This window comes from Leptodactylus fuscus, chromosome 6, assembly GCF_031893055.1.
Source record: "Leptodactylus fuscus isolate aLepFus1 chromosome 6, aLepFus1.hap2, whole genome shotgun sequence".
NCBI lineage: Eukaryota > Metazoa > Chordata > Amphibia > Anura > Leptodactylidae > Leptodactylus > Leptodactylus fuscus.
In genome coordinates this window covers 160,256,610-160,271,414 of record NC_134270.1, presented here as the reverse complement: position 1 = coordinate 160,271,414, position 14,805 = coordinate 160,256,610, and the positions used below count along the sequence as shown (strand labels likewise).

The following is a 14,805-nucleotide window of genomic DNA, read 5'->3' as shown; positions in this document are numbered from 1 at the left end:
ATAAATCCAGGGCGGATGTTCACAGGATGGCAACAGTGCTCGATTGCTTCCATGGAAACTGATGCAACAACGTACCTGGTCCTACCCATGCTGTCACTTCTATCTGCATGCCAAAGAAAAGTTTGCCTTTTGAGGCATTAAGTGCTTTCTCCTGATCTTCTTGCTGCCTAAAAAAGACCAGACCGTATCGCTCTTCGGATACACCGTGTATCTGCACTGACGTGACTTTCCCATACTTCTTGAACTCGTGGAAAAGTCCATCTTTAAGGCTTGTATCTGGAGGGGGAGAAAAAAAAATAAAACAAAATTTTCATTGAACTTCAGTACATAAAGGAAATTGTTACACATTGCTGCTTGTGTAAAAGGAAACTCTTGCAATGGCATTCATCTTAGGCTGCGGTCATACTAGCATCCAGGGACTGTTCGGGGACCACCAACCATTCCACTTGAAATATCTGGAGAGAAGTTCTACAAGCAGAACTTTTCGCTCCATTGATTTCAGGCACAAACCTAGCGGACGCCATTTTTGTCTATTAGGTCTGCAGGTAACCACTTTTTCAGCAGATAGGCTTTTCGTTTTTTAGACCTGAAGAACAGTAACCCAAGTGCTAGTGTGAACCTAGCGTTAGAGCTATATATGGTGGACATTATAGAAATTTTCTTAAAGAGGACCTTTCATCAGATTGGGCACAGGCAGTTCCATATACTGCTGGAAAGCCAAAAGTACACTGAATTCAGGGCACTGTCGGCATCCCGATCTGTGCCCCGGGTAAAGTGCTATCGGTCCCGGTACTGTAGCGCTTTACAGTCAGAAGGGCATTTCTGATAATCAGTCAGGTACGTCCTTCTCCACAGCAGCGCCTATCGCACTGTACAGTGTGAGTTCGTCTATAGATGAGTATTATCAGGAGGGGAGGGGGCGTTCCTCCCCGCTCACACTCTACAGCGCGATAGGCGCTGCTGTGGAGAAGGACGTACCTGGCTGTCAGAAACGCCCTTCTGACTGTAAAGCGCTACGGTACCGGGACTGATAGCTCTTCATGCGGGGCACAGATCGGGAAAGCACATAGTGCGCTGAATTCAGCGCACTGTCGACTTTCCAGCAGTATATGGAACTGCCTGTGCCCAATCTGATGAAATGTCCTCTTTAAAGAGGACCTGTCACCTCCTGGGGCACATGTGGTGTAATGCACCACTAGAAATCAGACAGTGTGATGAATTCATTGGGTTTCCCGTTCTGTGCCCCCAGTGAAGAGCCATCGGTGCCGGTACCGCAGCTCTTCACTGTCAGAAGGGCGTTTCTGACAGTCATGCAGGAATGCCATTCCTCACAGCAGAATCTATAGCGCTGTACTGTGAGAGCGGTCATTGCTTACCGCCCAGTGATGACGCCGAGGAAAGCCCCCCCAGTACTTGTCTGTGGACAAGTACTATCAGGAGGGGAGGGAGGCGTTCCTCACCGCTCTCACAGTACAGCGCTATGGGCGCTGCTAAGAGGAAGAGCGTTCCTGACTGTCAGAAATGCCCTTCTGATGGTGAAGAGCTGCAGTACCGGCTACGATAGCTCTTCACCGGGGGCACAGAAAGGGAAAGCAGATAGTGCACTGAATTCAGCGCACTGTCTGCTTTCTAGCGGTGTATTACACATGTGCCCCAGGTGGTGAAAGGTCCTCTTTAAGCATTATAATAGTCTATTGGTGCAGAACAAGTGTTGACATACACTTTACCTGTTGAGCGCACGGGGAGATTCTGAACTTTGATCCCAAAACTTTTACGAGGTTCATCTTTATCCAGAGATAAGAGTGGCTGAGAAGGAGGCGCAGGGACTGCTGCGGACTGCACGGACCTCGCTGGAGACTCGTCACTGGAGGTGCTGCTGGAATCACTGCTGTAACAAAACAACTACTGTCAGACCTACCCCAGGGAACACAACACAGAGCAGTAATAGCCATCTCAGTATATCAGAATCATACCAAACACCGCTACAGCCTTCACAAATACATGCTAAAGGTTAAAAAGGTTTTAGTTACACATTTTTGGAGCAGCAGTGAGGTTTCTGCCTCTGCACAGTATATAAGGGGACATCTACCAATTGGGATACATAACGGTGGAACCTCCTTGTACAGCAGACATTTTGTTAAGATGCAAAACAATTAAAATCCATGACAGCTACTGGGAGAAATCCTCAAGCTGGAGAGAGAAATTCTCCAAACACCCCCATACAGTTGGTTTGGCTGAGAATGCATGTGTTTTCAATAGGAACATTAAGATACTGCCAGACACCATCCATGAGAAAAGATTGGGCCTGCCAAAATATAACTTGCCCAATCCTGCCTACCCCCTTATCTGTTGGTGGGAGTGGAGGAAAGCTGACACAGGCAGATACATATAAGAAAGTTGGCTGGTTTGATCCTGTGTACAGAGACACCTTAAGTCACACACAATAGTTTATTGTACTGACTGATTTTATGGCACAAAAAAGAACATTTCTTTAAAATGAGACAAATCTTGACAATATTTAACATCAAGTCTAACTTCCTCGGCGACAGGAATACAGTAACAGATCACCAACATCTTATCTTTCAGAATATTTCAAACAGAAGAGGAGAGCACGTGAGCCACTAGGGGGAGTCCTACACCCACAAGGCAGAGGGAAAGCGCATGAGCCACTAGGGGGAGCCCTACACCCACAAGGCAGAGAGAGAGCACAGCCGAGATGACTCATTCTCCATTAGTGAAATTCACATTCCAGTTGCAAATATTACAAAAACCTCAAGAAGCTCAGGATGAGAACATGCAAAACTGGAAAACCACATAAATCACAGTATGGACTCTTAGGGCACAGAACTAAATATTTGGGGAAAGGGAAACAGCTGTCAATTCTGAGAACAGAGAGCGGGAAAGTGATCGGTTACTCACTAGATCTGATAAATCCTACACACTATGGCTCTTAGACTAATACAAATGCATTAGAAAAGACCAAAACACATTGCAAACCGCAGGTCTATCATCGTTACGGGTAATGCCTTGCTGGTAGACGTGTTAAGTAATGGTCACACAGAAACCCAAAGCTTCCCGTCAGATTTCTGCTGAGACTCCACACACTGATCACCCGACTCAATGGGGCTAATCCACATGTAATACCCACCACTGTGCCTAGGAGGAATCCGCTACAATAAGAGACTTGACATCTCACATTCACTCAAGAAATACTCTGCAACATATAAACTAGAAATCCCAGCTGAATCCAATAAGAGATGATTTCAGCAAGGAACAGATGCCGAAAACTGCATGTAAAAGCATTGTGTAAACACACCCTTACAGTCAGCCACTACGCACATTGACTGATCTCTTGAAGCACTTCTATGAAATATTTAATGTTTTATAAAACGTCGAGTTACTGTAATGTAACATCTAAAAACAAAGGGATGTGTCCGTGTACCCATAACCTCTGAGATGGAGAGACAACGATGGCATGGTGTTGGCGCAGTGCCACCTATTCTCCTGGTGGCTTTGTCTGCCAATGACTATAAACAACCAGCCGGTGCACAGACAAAGCAGCCCAGAATTTCCTTAGCACCACAACCTTATTCCAGATCTCTGCTTAGTCTTAATGTTTGTGTATGTTACAGGCGGTTTCCCCATTACCTAATATTCTCTATATCATTTCTCATAAAATGATATATAAGCTCCCCATGAATATAGCCAGATTTACAATTGTTAATAATTAAAAGTTCAACCTTTTTACAAATATAAATAATTTTAAATTTTGCAGATTTTTTCCGACCATCTTAGAGGTGACTCATTTTGTCTTCATTGGTTGCCAATGAATGAAGGAACTTTCTATAGTCTGGTTAGAAATCCAGCCATGATGTCCTTACGGTGGTCAGATATTGTCTCACACATGTAATGCCCTGGCCTGATATCCAGTGAGGAATTATTATGGCTCAGGGCGGGTTCACACCTGCGTCCAGTCTCTGCTTTGCAGGTTTCCGTCTTCTGCCCGAGAAACTGGACAGGAGAAGGAAACCTGCAATCAATTTTCAAACCCATTTACTTGAATGGGTTTGCAAAGTGTCCGCCCGTGAGAGTCTTCTGGTCTCCGCGGTGAAACCTTTTTTTTTTTTTTTAACCGGACACAAAGTCGGACATACAGAACTTTGTGTCCGGTTAAAAAAAAAACCCCGGTTTCGCCGCGGATACCAGAAGATGCTCATGGGCGGACACTGACTGCCGGGTTTCCTTCTCCTGTCGGCAGAAGACGGAAACCCACAAAGCGGAGACCGGGCGCAGGTGTGAACCCGCCCTCAGTATGGATTCTTAACCTTTGGCCTATCTTACATAGAAGTATTTTTCAATAGAATTTGTAATCCAAAACTATTAGCAAAACCTACATCTGGGACATATACAAACCATCCAAAGAAACTTCCTCTCTCTGTAGGTTCCAGCAGCAAAGCATTACGTCTTTTTCTGAAGCGTTTTTCTTTGCTATTTTGCAGTGTTTTCCTCTGCGGACTTTCCGCCCCTATTACACCTATATGTGGAAACCGCCGGCATTTCTGTAGGTATAATTCACATGCTGCGATTTTCTAACACACAAGCATTTAAGAGATTGCTGCTTTTTCCGCTGCAGATATTTTTCTGCAATGTGAGGATGGGATTAGAATTCCCTCCACATTGCAGATACTGTAAAACGTTTCATTTTTTGCCACAGTCTTTCTGCTGCAGTCAAAACACTGCCTTTTTCACAAAGTGGAGCCCGGGACATTATAAAGGCTGATAGTTGCCCCATAGTTGTGTAGCATTCATTCCCAAATACTGCCCTGTCGCTGACCACATGTTTATATGATAGTCACATTCAGATATTAGTAGGATGTGACCATTTTAGCATCCATATTAGTTACATGAACAAGACAGAATATGGCACTGATTTTGAGGCAGATTCCGGCATGATTTTGCTGCCAAATATTTTCAGAGAAAACGAGAGATCAAAGTAGGACGCTTAAAAAAAAAAAATAATAATAAAAAGCGTCTTGCATAAACTTGCCAAACCTCAGCTGTAGGGGCAAAGAAATGGAAGAGTAGAATTTGAGGCAGATGTTGTTCCAAACTTACTCTTCATTTTCCACTTCATGAACCCGGCCTTAGTGTCACAAATCCTGTCCTAACCGAGGATTTACATGACTAGAGCTCAAAGCACCATTGATCCTGTGCTAGTTCTTGTCATTTGACCTGTGGTTGAGGCAGGATTTGCAGTGGTAATAATGCTAAAAAGCAGACATTTTCCGGCTGTCTGAATGCAATCTAAAAGACATCATTTTTGGCAGCACATCCTATCATGGGATCAGGGGTGTGCTGCCGACAATGAGGGTAACAAAATGGACCTATGCAAAAAAAAAAAAAAAAAAAAAAAAAATCAATGCTGGTTATTAGTAATTTATTTGCCAGTGTAAAAAGACAACTCAGCTAAGTAGGAAGTAAAGACATTAACCCTCTCTTGGACCATTTAACATGTGGGCTACCAAAGGTGCCGTTGTTCAGGTTATACCACCCCAAACCTGGTGGAATCTATAGTCAAACCTATGTGTACAAATTATTTCAGTCACTTTCCCATGGGGGCTTTGTTTTCATTCTGAAAAGCATGGAAACATAATGTTATACACATCTGGAGTTTTGTTGTTTTTCGGTCATTTTGCACAACAGATTCTCAAAACACACAAACCACCACTGACTACAAAAACTTCACTAAAACACCACAAACCAAAATGCTGCACATGAAAACATTCATATGGCTTATGTATAGACTTCTAAACCAACATCTGGCCATTGGTTTATTGCCAAAAAAACAAAAGATCAGCCATGTTTTTATTTTCTCTTTCTAAACACTAAGTGAAACCAGCCGGCCTACCAGACAGGCCTTGTTCGATATTCTAAACTACCGGACCAGGCTGGACACGTCCCAGGAGCCAGAAGTCAATAAGGGGAATCCATCTAGACTGGTGTTATATACACAAGTCTGCAGGTGCCGTACACCAGAGACTCACACCGATTTTATTAAGAGGCTTCTTAAGGTCTTTGGTGTCTTTCTTGCACCTGAACTAGAATTTCCACCCATGTGTAAGATAAATTTATTAGAAAAGTGGCAATAGGGGGCTAAAACGCTGCACATATATTTGTCCAAAAAGTACAAAAAAAATCATTTTAAAAAAAGGTAAGGAGCTTTTAACACAAGCTTCTTTAAAGACAGGTATTCCCATCTTAGAGTCATTTATGGCGTGTTGATGGAATATCTCTCTATATGAATATATACACAACCTGTACAAATCCAACATTCGGTGAGTTTTGACTCTTACACGACTCTACTCTTAGCTGGTGTGAGAGTTAATTTTGATTCTTATTAATATTCCCTTCATGTTCTCAATATTTATTCCATATTACTGTATTTTTACATAGCACTAAACCTATCCCTGTCGCAGCATTAATAACATGCCCATATAGTCATCTTCCTCCAGGGTGTAGCCCCTATCACAAGGATTAGATACCCTCAGAGCAGCTCTCAGTGTGTGGGGTCTGCTACTTTGCTACTGCTCAGACCAGGTCATGAACCAACTTTAAATATAAAATTGCCTTTAAGTTACCAGACTGGGTTTAAAGTGTAATATTTATAGTATGGGGGCGTAAAAAGACAAGTCATAAAGCCTAGGCTGAAAAGAGAAACCAGTTTGACTGGTTCAGCTGACAATTTGCTAGTGATTTTCCCTGGATGGATAACACCAGAAAGATGTAGAAAAACAGAAGAGATGAGAGTCATGCGCAGTCGCTGCCATCCCCAGGGATCACAGACTGATATCAGATTCTAGGCAGAGAGCTTGCAGAGGATGCTGGGAAACTGCAATACTGCCAGGCCGAGCGTCTCTCAATTATAACAGCGCACGTTCACATATTCAGTGCAGAGACTCAGCCCCATATCACATGAAACTAAAAATATCCAACAACAAAGCAGCCGAGAGAGCTGGGGCAGAGGGCGCCCGGGCCCATCTTATCTGGTTAGTAACAACTCTGTCACTTTGTCACATGGGCCTACCATTTAGTCTAAAGCTGAGGAGGATCGTATGACAGAGCTTCAGGCAACAAAGCTCAGGGAGAGGCAAAACCTAAACCTCCCCCAAAAACAACCTATCCAACTTATGTAAACACATCTAACATAGAAGACTCCTTCACATTGTCACCAGTCCAACCTTACATATATGGATAGTTCCACGTGTACCCCAACACTGACATTATTTGAAAAATGTCTTAGGCCTCATACACACGACCGTACTTTTTTTTTTTCGCAATTGCAGATACATGTATGGAGCCAGATACACCAACGTGCCCATACACAGCTGTAGTTTTTGTGGCCGTGTGTCCAGGCTGTAGTACAGGACCTAGATCTTTCCGTACCTGCCACTCTGTCAATTCATTTTCAATGTATAGGTCAGTGAAAACCACGGACAATGCTAGGTTCACACTAGTGTTTGGGTCTCCATCATTCGGGTCCACGTGCTGAAGGAGACCCCATCCGCTTAAAAAGCGGTTGCCTGCAGAAACCCTTGAACCCCATAGACTATAATGTGGTCCACTCGGTTACCTTGAAATCAGCAGAGAGCAAATTCCTCCATCCAAGACTTCTCTCTGCAGAATCTGCGGGAGAGACTCCAACGCAGGTGTGATTCCAGCCTGACACAAGGATACCAGTCTGTGTGTAGTCTGCAGTTTTTACTGACCTGTAGACGGTCATGTGCATGTAGCCTTGTTTGGGACCTACTTGGTAAAGATGGCTATCCAAACAGAATGGTAACCTTGCCCACCTATATTAAAACTAAAACCAAATAGTATTGCAGACACACCACTTGCTACTTAAGAAAAAAGGGGGTGACCCATCTGTCTAACCTTCCTTAAAATGTATAACCATCGCCCAACCCCCCCACCCACACACACCAGTGACACAGCCATTTTAATAACAGTGAATGGATATAGTCGCGTATCCCACTTTTGGATGAACTATTTTTCGAGGCTGTCGAGAAAGAACCTGACATGCTGTACCTTTTGTCTGTTTTGACACTCACACAGTCATGTGAATAGTCTCATAGACATTCATGGGTTTGCAAACAGCCAATACACAGAAGTGTCATGTGAATAAGTCCTTTTAATGGACTGACAGTCATGGACATTAAAGGGGCTCTATCACTGGGAAAAGTCATTTTTAGCTAAACACAGGCTTGCATAGGCTTTAGAAATGCTACTTCACACCTACCTATAGTATGTAGATCGCCTCAGTGGTTTCTGAATAAGTCCGTTTTTATTAATATGCTAATGAGCTTTCAGCCAGTACAGAAAGTTCCCAGCAGCCTCCTCTCTGCTATTATCTCCTATGTGTGTGAGGCAAACAGGAAGCTGAGTCGTCCTCATCAGCCTCCCATAGGAAACAACAGGAGAGGAGTGCACGATGTATCCTGCAACAGTCTAATTAGCATATGAATAAAAATGGACTTATTCAGAAACCACTGAGGCAATCTATATACTAAAGGAAGGTGTGGAATAGACTTTCTAAAGGCTATGCAAGGATGTGATTAGTTAAAAATGACTTTTCCCAGTGATAGAGCCCCTTTAAAGTCATAAAAAATGGCATTATTGAGTGCATAAGGCCTTAGGATGCAAATGTGGTGGATTATGTTGGAAATTCAGCAGAATTTACTTCGATAAGATTTTCTTAATCTCATGAACATGGTGGAGATATTTTTCTGCTTGTAAAATGACATAAGGTGAGGATTTTCAGTGCAAAAACACCTATGAAAAGTTAGCAACAAAACCCACAGGTAGCAAAAATTTTTTTAAAAAAAGCACCTCCCGATTGAGGGGAGAAAAACCACAAAACAAAACAAACAAAAAGCCTGTGAACATTTACTAAAGGCCCACATAGGCCTGGTGGTTAGCTGAACCTGCCCCTTAACTCTCCCCTCGACAGACAATGTCATAGAAAAAGAAATGGCCAAGCTGATTTTTATCATACCCGAATCTTTGTTACCCTGACAGATAAGCCACGAGGTCTTTGACACGATATAGCAAGTTGATCGTTGCTACTTAGGTTGTATTTACATGGAGTACATTGGTATTATAGGTAACAATGGTAGACTGATCATTCAGTTATATAAAGTGCCATTACTGTCGGTAACTCATCCCTGTTTACACAGGAACAAGCGCTGCCAACAAGGTAAAAACCACATAAAAGATGTGCTCATCCAACGTACAAGCCTTTTCTTGCTTGCTGGCTAATTGTACACATGTTTACATGGGGCAAGTACAGGAACAAACTTTCCTCGAAATGCCTGTGCACCGGATCATCAGTCTGTGTAAAAGGATTTGACTGCCGTCTCCCTAGGACCGGGCGATTAATCGAATTAATTTGATGAACTTCCTGTGAGGGTTTCTGACAAGCCTGGTTATAATTAGATTTTCCCTACGTTCAGTGTAATAGTTGTATGGCGGATGCCTGGAATTTAAATATGGCGTCTGCTCATCTCCTGCATGTTAACATTGCGGGAATTGTTTGGTTGCTATAGCAGCAGAGAGGTTTCTGATAGCTCCCAGGCCCGATATAAGAAGAATTTTACTGTATACTCACTCCAGTTCTTATATTTAGATAGATAGATAGATAGATAGATAGATAGATAGATAGATAGATAGATAGGCTACCTGAGGATAGGTTGATATACAGTCCTATGAAAAAGTTTGGGCACCCCTATTAATCTTAATCATTTTTAGTTCTAAATATTTTGGTGTTTGCAACAGCCATTTCAGTTTGATATATCTAATAACTGATGGACACAGTAATATTTCAGGATTGAAATGAGGTTTATTGTACTAACAGAAAATGCGCAATATGAATTAAACCAAAATTTGACCGGTGCAAAAGTATGGGCACCTCAACAGAAAAGTGACATTAATATTTAGTATATCCTCCTTTTGCAAAGATAACAGCCTCTAGTCGCTTCCTGTAGCTTTTAATCAGTTCCTGGATCCTGGATGAAGGTATTTTGGACCATTTCTTTCTACAAAACAATTCAAGTTCAGTTAAGTTAGGGGGCGTTCACACTACCGTCGGTGTCCGACATGTAGTGTCCGCTCCTAGTGTCCGCTCAAAATCTGTCACGGACACTAGGAGCGGACACTAGATGTGTCCGTGACACCTGTCATTCACTTGAATGGGCATCGGGTGCGTTCTTTTGCATGCAGGGTTCCTCTGTCCGCTTGAGAAGTCGGACATCTTCTCTTGCGGACAGGGAAGGACGGGCACGGAGTGCAAAAGAACGCACCCGATGCCCATTCAAGTGAATGACAGGTGTCACGGACACATCTAGTGTCCGCTCCTAGTGTCCGTGACAGATTTTGAGCGGACACTAGGAGCGGACACTACATGTCGGACACCGACGGTAGTGTGAACGCTCCCTTAGATGGTCGCCGAACACGGACAGCCCGCTCTCAAATGATCTGAAAACAAAGATTGTTCAACATAGTTGTTCAGGGGAAGGATACAAAACGTTGTCTCAGAGATTTAACCTGTCAGTTTCCACTGTGAGGAACATAGTAAGGAAATGGAAGACCACAGGGACAGTTCTTGTTAAGCCCAGAAGTGGCAGGCCAAGAAAAATATCAGAAAGGCAGAGAAGAAGAATGGTGAGAACAGTCAAGGACAATCCACAGACCACCTCCAAAGAGCTGCAGCATCATCTTGCTGCAGATGGTGTCACTGTGCATCGGTCAACTATACAGCGCACTTTGCACAAATAGAAGCTGTATGGGAGAGTGATGAGAAAGAAGCCGTTTCTGCACGTACGCCACAAATAGAGTTGCCTGAGGTATGAAAAAAGCACATTTGGACAAGGCAGCTTCATTTTGGAAACAAAAATTGAGTTGTTTGGTTATAAAAAAGGCGTTATGCATGGCGTCCAAAAAGAAACAGCATTCCAAGAAAAACACATGCTACCCACTGTAAAATTTGGTGGAGGTTCCATCATGCTTTGGGGCTGTGTGGTCAATGCCGGCACCGGGAATCTTGTTAAAGTTGAGGGTCGCATGGATTCCACTCAGTATCAGCAGATTCTTGAGAATAATGTTCAAGAATCAGTGACGAAGTTGAAGTTACGCCGGGGATGGATATTTCAGCAAGACAATGATCCAAAACACTGCTCCAAATCAACTCAGGCATTCATGCAGAGGAACAATTACAATGTTCTGGAATGGCCATCCCAGTCCCCAGACCTGAATATCATTGAACATCTGTGGGATGATTTGAAGCGGGCTGTCCATGCTCGGAGACCATCAAACTTAACTGAACTTGAATTGTTTGTCCAAAATACCTTGACCCAGGAACTGATTAAAAGCTACAGGAAGCGACTAGAGGCTGTTATCTTTGCAAAAGGAGGATCTACTAAATATTAATGTCACTTTTCTGTTGAGGTGCCCATACTTTTGCACCGGTCAAATTTTGGTTAAATGCATATTGTGCATTTTCTGTTAGTACAATAAACCTCATTTCAATCCTGAAATATTACTGTGTTCATCAGTTATTAGATATATCAAACTGAAATGGCTGCTGCAAACACCAAAATATTTAGAACTAAAAATGATTAAGATTAATAGGGGTGCCCAAACTTTTTCATAGGACTGTATTTAGTCTTTCTCCTCTCGGCACCAGCTACAATTGACTGTTTTTCCAACATGGTCAGTAGCTGCATGTTATGACAAGGAAGCCTACACCAAATAGATCCGACCCCTTCCCACGGTATTCTTGGACTTTGGTCTCCAAATATGGTCCCAAAATTACCAGAAAAATTGTTGGGTTCACAGTGCCGCCACTCTCACAGGAGAGGATACCGGTCAGTTTTCTGCATTAGTATATGAAAGCCAGGACCAGGAGTGGAAACCACAGAGAGAAAGCAGAAGGAAAGATTTGTACATCGGCCATGTTTTACACCCACTCCTGGTTACACAATATTTCTTCTTTAACCCCCTAATAGTCACATTAAAATTGAGAACCTCCTTAAGGCTAGAGCCACACGTAGTGTAAATGCTGCCATTCTGTGGAAACACAACAACAACAACAAAAAAAAAAACCCTGCATTTTACAGTCCCCACAAAGTGGATGGGATTCTGCAATGTGTCAATCCCATTGACACATTGCAGATGCTGCGATTTTAAATACATCCAAATGCAATGCAGCGCTTTTGGTTGCGATTCACTACGTGGGGCCTTCACCTCAAATTTTATTTATTTTATTGCAAATTTTAAAATTACATCTCAAGATAATCCAGCGCATTTAACTCTAACAAGTGAACACATCTTCGCCTGCCAGTGACATTATAGACCTCTCTACATCCCTGTTTTCAGAACTTTTTACATTTTCTTTTATTGTAGCTTTACAATACCTTGTATATTGTGGGTAAATAAGAGGTCTGGTTCAGTTTTTAATGCTTTTTATTTTGGAGTGGGGAGACAAGCAGAAAATATCAATCCTGACATTAGGGGGGTGGGGGGATGGAGAGATAAGGATTTAATTTTATTTTTTATCTGTAAACCAGCTTGGGTGCTGTGGTCCATGTTCTCCTGCGCACTGGTTACAATGTTGTTGCGAGTATATGCAGCTTCACTTTAACCAGAGATATGTCAAGGTCCAGGTGGGCTACCGACTGATCTGCTCCAAAAACACATTGTTTGCCTCCTTGTGGCCTAGAAGATAACGCCACACTCGGCTAATAAATATCATATGTATATTTGGAAGTTTGTATATTCCACATCAATATCGATGTAAAAACTATATCCAATTGTTTTCTATGGGAATCCAGGTTGCAGTCAATGAGGTACAATTTTTTTCCGGAGAGAACTCTACCTGTCACCTTCAGAAAGGCGCCTGTGTGCGTATCTGTACCACACCAAGCTGCAAACCTGCATCAAATATCAGGATTTAGTTGTGTGTTCTTGCACAGATTTTACTACTGTAAAAATCCACTATGTGAATATGGCCTAAAATGTTATGTGTGCGCAAAATTCAGGAAACTGATGGCTGGAGCATATTAAACACACAGCTAGGCCTTTACTTACATTGCCCCCATTACTAATATCTTATATATGAACCAACGTTTTTGCTATGCTTATTTGGATGATGTCATACAGGAACTAAGGCTATAAAAAAAAAACAAAAAAAAAAAACCACACACAAAAAACTATTGCGTGGCTTGTGGGAAAACCAGATTTATGACAGGGATTTAACAAGTCTATAATCTCAACTGCAAAAAAAAAAAAAAAAAAAGTGGGTGTGAGAAGAAATCTTATGACAAAGTCCTGTGACCTGAAAGGTGACTTCACTTATTAGGTGATAGGACTACAACGTCTGAGTCACCGAGATCACAGGATAAAGGTGAAAAGTGCTGCGGGAAAAACCACAATGTGTTTCCGTCGCAGTTTTTACCGTACCGCTTTTTGGCTGTGGCTCGCTACGTGGGGCCTCAAGCTTAAGGCTAAGGCCCCACAGTCCATATCCGCGGCACTAAAGCGTTACGTGAACGCATTGCGGTTCTTTCCGCAGCGCTTTTAAGAGAAAGGTTACAGATTTTTCCTCCGTGGACTTTCTCTTAACATTATAACTACGGGAAAGCCGCCAGCGTTTCTGTAGATATAATTGACATGCTGCGATCTTTTCCACAAAGTGGGGATGGGATTCACATGAATCCCATCCACTTTGCCTGCACTGTAAAACGCCACGATTTTTAAAGGGAATTTCCAAGCCCATGTCATGTTTTCATACTGCTAACCCCCTTAGATAGCATTCCTGCAGGTAACTTCCACCCAGACAATGTGTCTGTCTTGAGCGGATCAGGCCATGGCTGACCGTGCTGCTCCCGCTTAATCACATTACCGTCTTCATTATCTAGGGTAAGGATCAACACCGTCAATGGGATATAGGTTACTGGTTGTAATCCTGAAACCCGACTAGACCCCTGCAGAGTAGTTACAAGAGATAGGACTGGAAGAGGGAATACAGACATCGCGCTTACCCAGGGTTTAATTCAGTGATTGGCACAAATAAAGAGTTTGTTACTGGATAAAACTCTAGGCGAGCGTGGCGCCTTCATTCCCACTTCCAGCCTTGCATTTGGGTCTGGATTTCTCTCTTGTAACTACTCTCACCCCAAGGCGAGACTGCACCAGCTGCTGATACCTACCTAATACTAAGGATTTACATGTTTTCAAGGTTATTGTGGGCACATACACAACATGAGAGGCCTCTCTATCTGTGAAATATACATGCTATGGTCATAGAATTACACTATGCACTACTCGGCACCTCTGTTTATCTCTTTAGACCCCTGCAAAGGAATTCAATGAGATGCACCAGATATCTAGCCAGGTCATAAAAATGTAATAAATAGGGGACTGATCAATTGTTCCCTGCCAATTACGTGACCATGCACACTGTGACCATCTATTGTGTATACAAACACGTTTGTTTGACACAAACTGGTGCATGCCATGTCACATCCAACCAGTTCTGTTGACTACAAGTGTTTCTGACTTTACCGACAACACAGACAGAGCTCGGTCTTCCATTTCATTTGCCAATGAAAGCAGCCCCTTCATCTAATTCTCCGCTGTTCCCGGACAACAGATATATCTTATATTAGTGCCAATATATCTGGCATAGCTTAGGGTTGGGTGATTAATCCAATAGACAAAATCGAAAGTGCAATTTATCGGTGAGAACATGCT

At 42.7% G+C, this 14,805-nt stretch overlaps 1 protein-coding gene across 5 annotated transcripts in view; it reads right to left on the bottom strand.

Annotated features, from left to right (window-relative positions):
* SPEN (spen family transcriptional repressor) overlaps positions 1-14,805 on the bottom strand; it is a 54,369-nt gene that overhangs the window by 15,631 nt on the left and 23,933 nt on the right. For 4 of the 5 annotated variants that reach the window (XM_075277821.1, XM_075277824.1, XM_075277826.1 and 1 more), the window contains 2 exons: positions 1,728-1,888; positions 76-276 (listed from right to left, as the gene is read on the bottom strand). In XM_075277821.1, the coding sequence (XP_075133922.1) occupies positions 76-276; positions 1,728-1,888 (362 nt within the window). The remainder of the gene's footprint in view (positions 1-75; positions 277-1,727; positions 1,889-14,805) is intronic. The other variant, XM_075277822.1, reaches the window with a different exon arrangement.